General features: G+C 40.0%; 1 protein-coding gene across 1 annotated transcript; it reads left to right on the top strand.

Moving 5' to 3' along the window:
• Positions 1-1,475: 1,475 nt before the first annotated feature.
• On the top strand, positions 1,476-1,928 carry LOC115220849 (uncharacterized protein K02A2.6-like). The gene has a single exon (XM_029791065.1). The coding sequence runs from the start codon at positions 1,476-1,478 to the stop codon at positions 1,926-1,928; it is 453 nt and encodes a 150-aa protein (XP_029646925.1).
• Positions 1,929-2,518: the final 590 nt, after the last annotated feature.

Raw genomic sequence — 2,518 nt, 5'->3', positions numbered from 1 at the left:
TGAGTTGAAACATATTTTGTTGTTCTTTGGGGGGGGGGTCATTATGCCAATAAGTAACACTTGCACTGGTTCTATTTCACTTCTTTTATTATTATTATTATTAATCCTAAGGTGGCAAACCAGTAGAATCATTAGCATGCCGGGCAAAATGTTTAGCAGCAGTTTACCTGTTTGCCTTTACATTCTGAGTTTAAATTCCGCCAAGGTCGACTTTGTCTTTCATACTTTCGGAGTCGATAAAGTAAGTACCAGTTGAATACTGAGGTCAATGTAATCAACTTACCCTTCCTCTAGAATTGCTGGCTTTGTGAAAAAATTTGATATCGGCAGCGGCGGCGTCATCATCATTGTCATTATTATTTCAGGGTAGTGGGGAAGTTGAAACAAATAAGAGTACAGTGATCCCTCATTTATCGCGGTAGATTGGTTCTGAGGCCGGCTGCGATAACTGAATTTCTGCGAAGTAGGGACACCATATTTACAGTATTTATTTAACGTGTATTTGGACTTTCAAAACCTTCCCTGTACTGTTAACAACCCACCCATTACAGTAGTCTATTAATAACAAGGATAACTGTTAAGCAATAACACTTTAGATTTTAGAAAAATAAAGATTGTTACTGTACTCAACACGAACCTTGGGAACCATTGCAGGGGATGAAAACGCAAAGTTTAACGCAAAGAAACAAAAAAAATCACACAACAGCACTACAGTAAACCACTCGTTGGGAAAGCTTGAAGCGAAATGGCCGCGAGAGAGAGATAAGTGAAGACGCTGCGGATCTGAGCATCAGTCAGAGCAATCACAGGCAATCACAGGCCAGATTACAAAATAGAAAGCTGTGATTTGCCGTCTCTCTCCATTGCACCAATCAAAGCCCGTCTTAAGTTCAAATACCCCTGTATATGCTGTTTTGCTATTTTACGCTTGCTTTGTTGTTCCTAGGCTAGGAAATAATATTTATTATTAATATTTTAATGGATATTTTAAAAATCCGCCAAGTCGTGAATCCACGATAGCTGAACCGCAAAATAGCGAGGGATCACTGTAAAGTGAGCAGCAGGACATCGATCACATAATGATAGAAGACATCTGAAAACAATTAGATGCTGATGCATTATATAACAAAATAAAGGAAAGAATTTTACAGCAAAATTGGAGATCGGTCTCAAATCTGGAACATGCATTTGTTAAAGAGAAAGATTTTTTAACATGCAAAAATGGCTTAATATATCATAAACATTGTCCATTTATTCTAGCACCTTATGGAGCCAAAGTATTAGCTAAACTACAACACACACACATGGACATTCAACAAACAATTAAGAATTAACGATTCTGTGTTTGGTGGCCTGGGTTGGCTTACTTGGTGGAGAAGTTTGTTAAATCTTGCAATAGTTGCCAGAGAGCTAGGCCAGATTTAGTAAAGGCAAATAATTCATGGCCTATTTCTGGGCCCTGGAAACATGTGCATATGGGTTGGGCATATGTTCCAAACATCAGTAACATACTTGTAATTGTAGATGCCTGTTCAACATGGATTGAAGCATTCTTGTGTCCTAATCGCTCGGCTGAGACAGTAAAAAGCAAGCTGCTTGAGGTCTTCGCTCGTTTTGGTGTGCCCACAGATTTAGTATCAGATAACGGGCCTGAATTTCTTGTGTTAGGGAATATGTTGTCATCAATGGGTTGCAGAAAAATTGAGGCACTTTCTTACAGTCCGGCATCTAATGGCGCTGCTGAAAGGGCCATACAAACTGTGAAAGCTGCATTGAAGCATTTTGACCTGAAGACAAGAAATTTCGGCAACTACTTGAACAAAATTTTGTTCAACCATCAGAGTCCCTTGGGTGGTTGTAAATTATCACCGGCCAGAAAGTTAATGAAAAGACCACTGAGGGTTGCTGCAAACCATTCTTTAAAATAGGTGAGTATGTAATACACAAAACCATGTTCGACAAGGTTGCATCCAAGGCAAAATATATGAAACATGCCAGAAAGAATACTGCATGGATTAAGAAGGAGGGTCACTCATTGCAGTTAGTGACAGTTGAGCAACCGGTCCCGCTAAACACACAAGAACCAGAACCAGAATTGAGCACAACACTTGGCACAATGGTTCATGCTGAGCCTGCAAGGATGTCTAACAGTGACGGTGTGACCATATCAAGTCCCCAGGCTAGGTGTGACACCAACACCGGAGTTATAGAAGTGGATCAACCCATTACTGACAATGCTAGCCGCCAAAAATTGAACATGAAAATTTCATCAAGACCTCAACTGCAAGAATTGCAGCAGGATGTAAAAACCCAAAACGTTTCAAGAAGGAGTGAGATAGTTGTGTTGGGTTGCTGATTTTGGTATCCTGAAATATAGAACTCTCAAAGGAAGTCTTGTGCAACCATAAAAAGGGCGATACCGCTACTCAATGAGGGAGGCCAGGAAATGAGTTGAGTTACTTGCAATTACGAACATTCAACATATTTTCTCTGTCGGTCAACTACATTTTCCATCCTG

This window comes from Octopus sinensis, linkage group LG1, assembly GCF_006345805.1.
Source record: "Octopus sinensis linkage group LG1, ASM634580v1, whole genome shotgun sequence".
In the NCBI taxonomy this organism is placed as follows: Eukaryota; Metazoa; Mollusca; class Cephalopoda; order Octopoda; family Octopodidae; genus Octopus; species Octopus sinensis.
This window is presented reverse-complemented; position numbering and strand designations above follow the sequence as displayed.

What these genes read in the sequence shown, in the direction of transcription:
- LOC115220849 (XM_029791065.1), top strand. Translation starts at nt 1,476, where the DNA reads ATGGGTTGGGCATATGTTCCAAACATCAGTAACATACTTGTAATTGTA.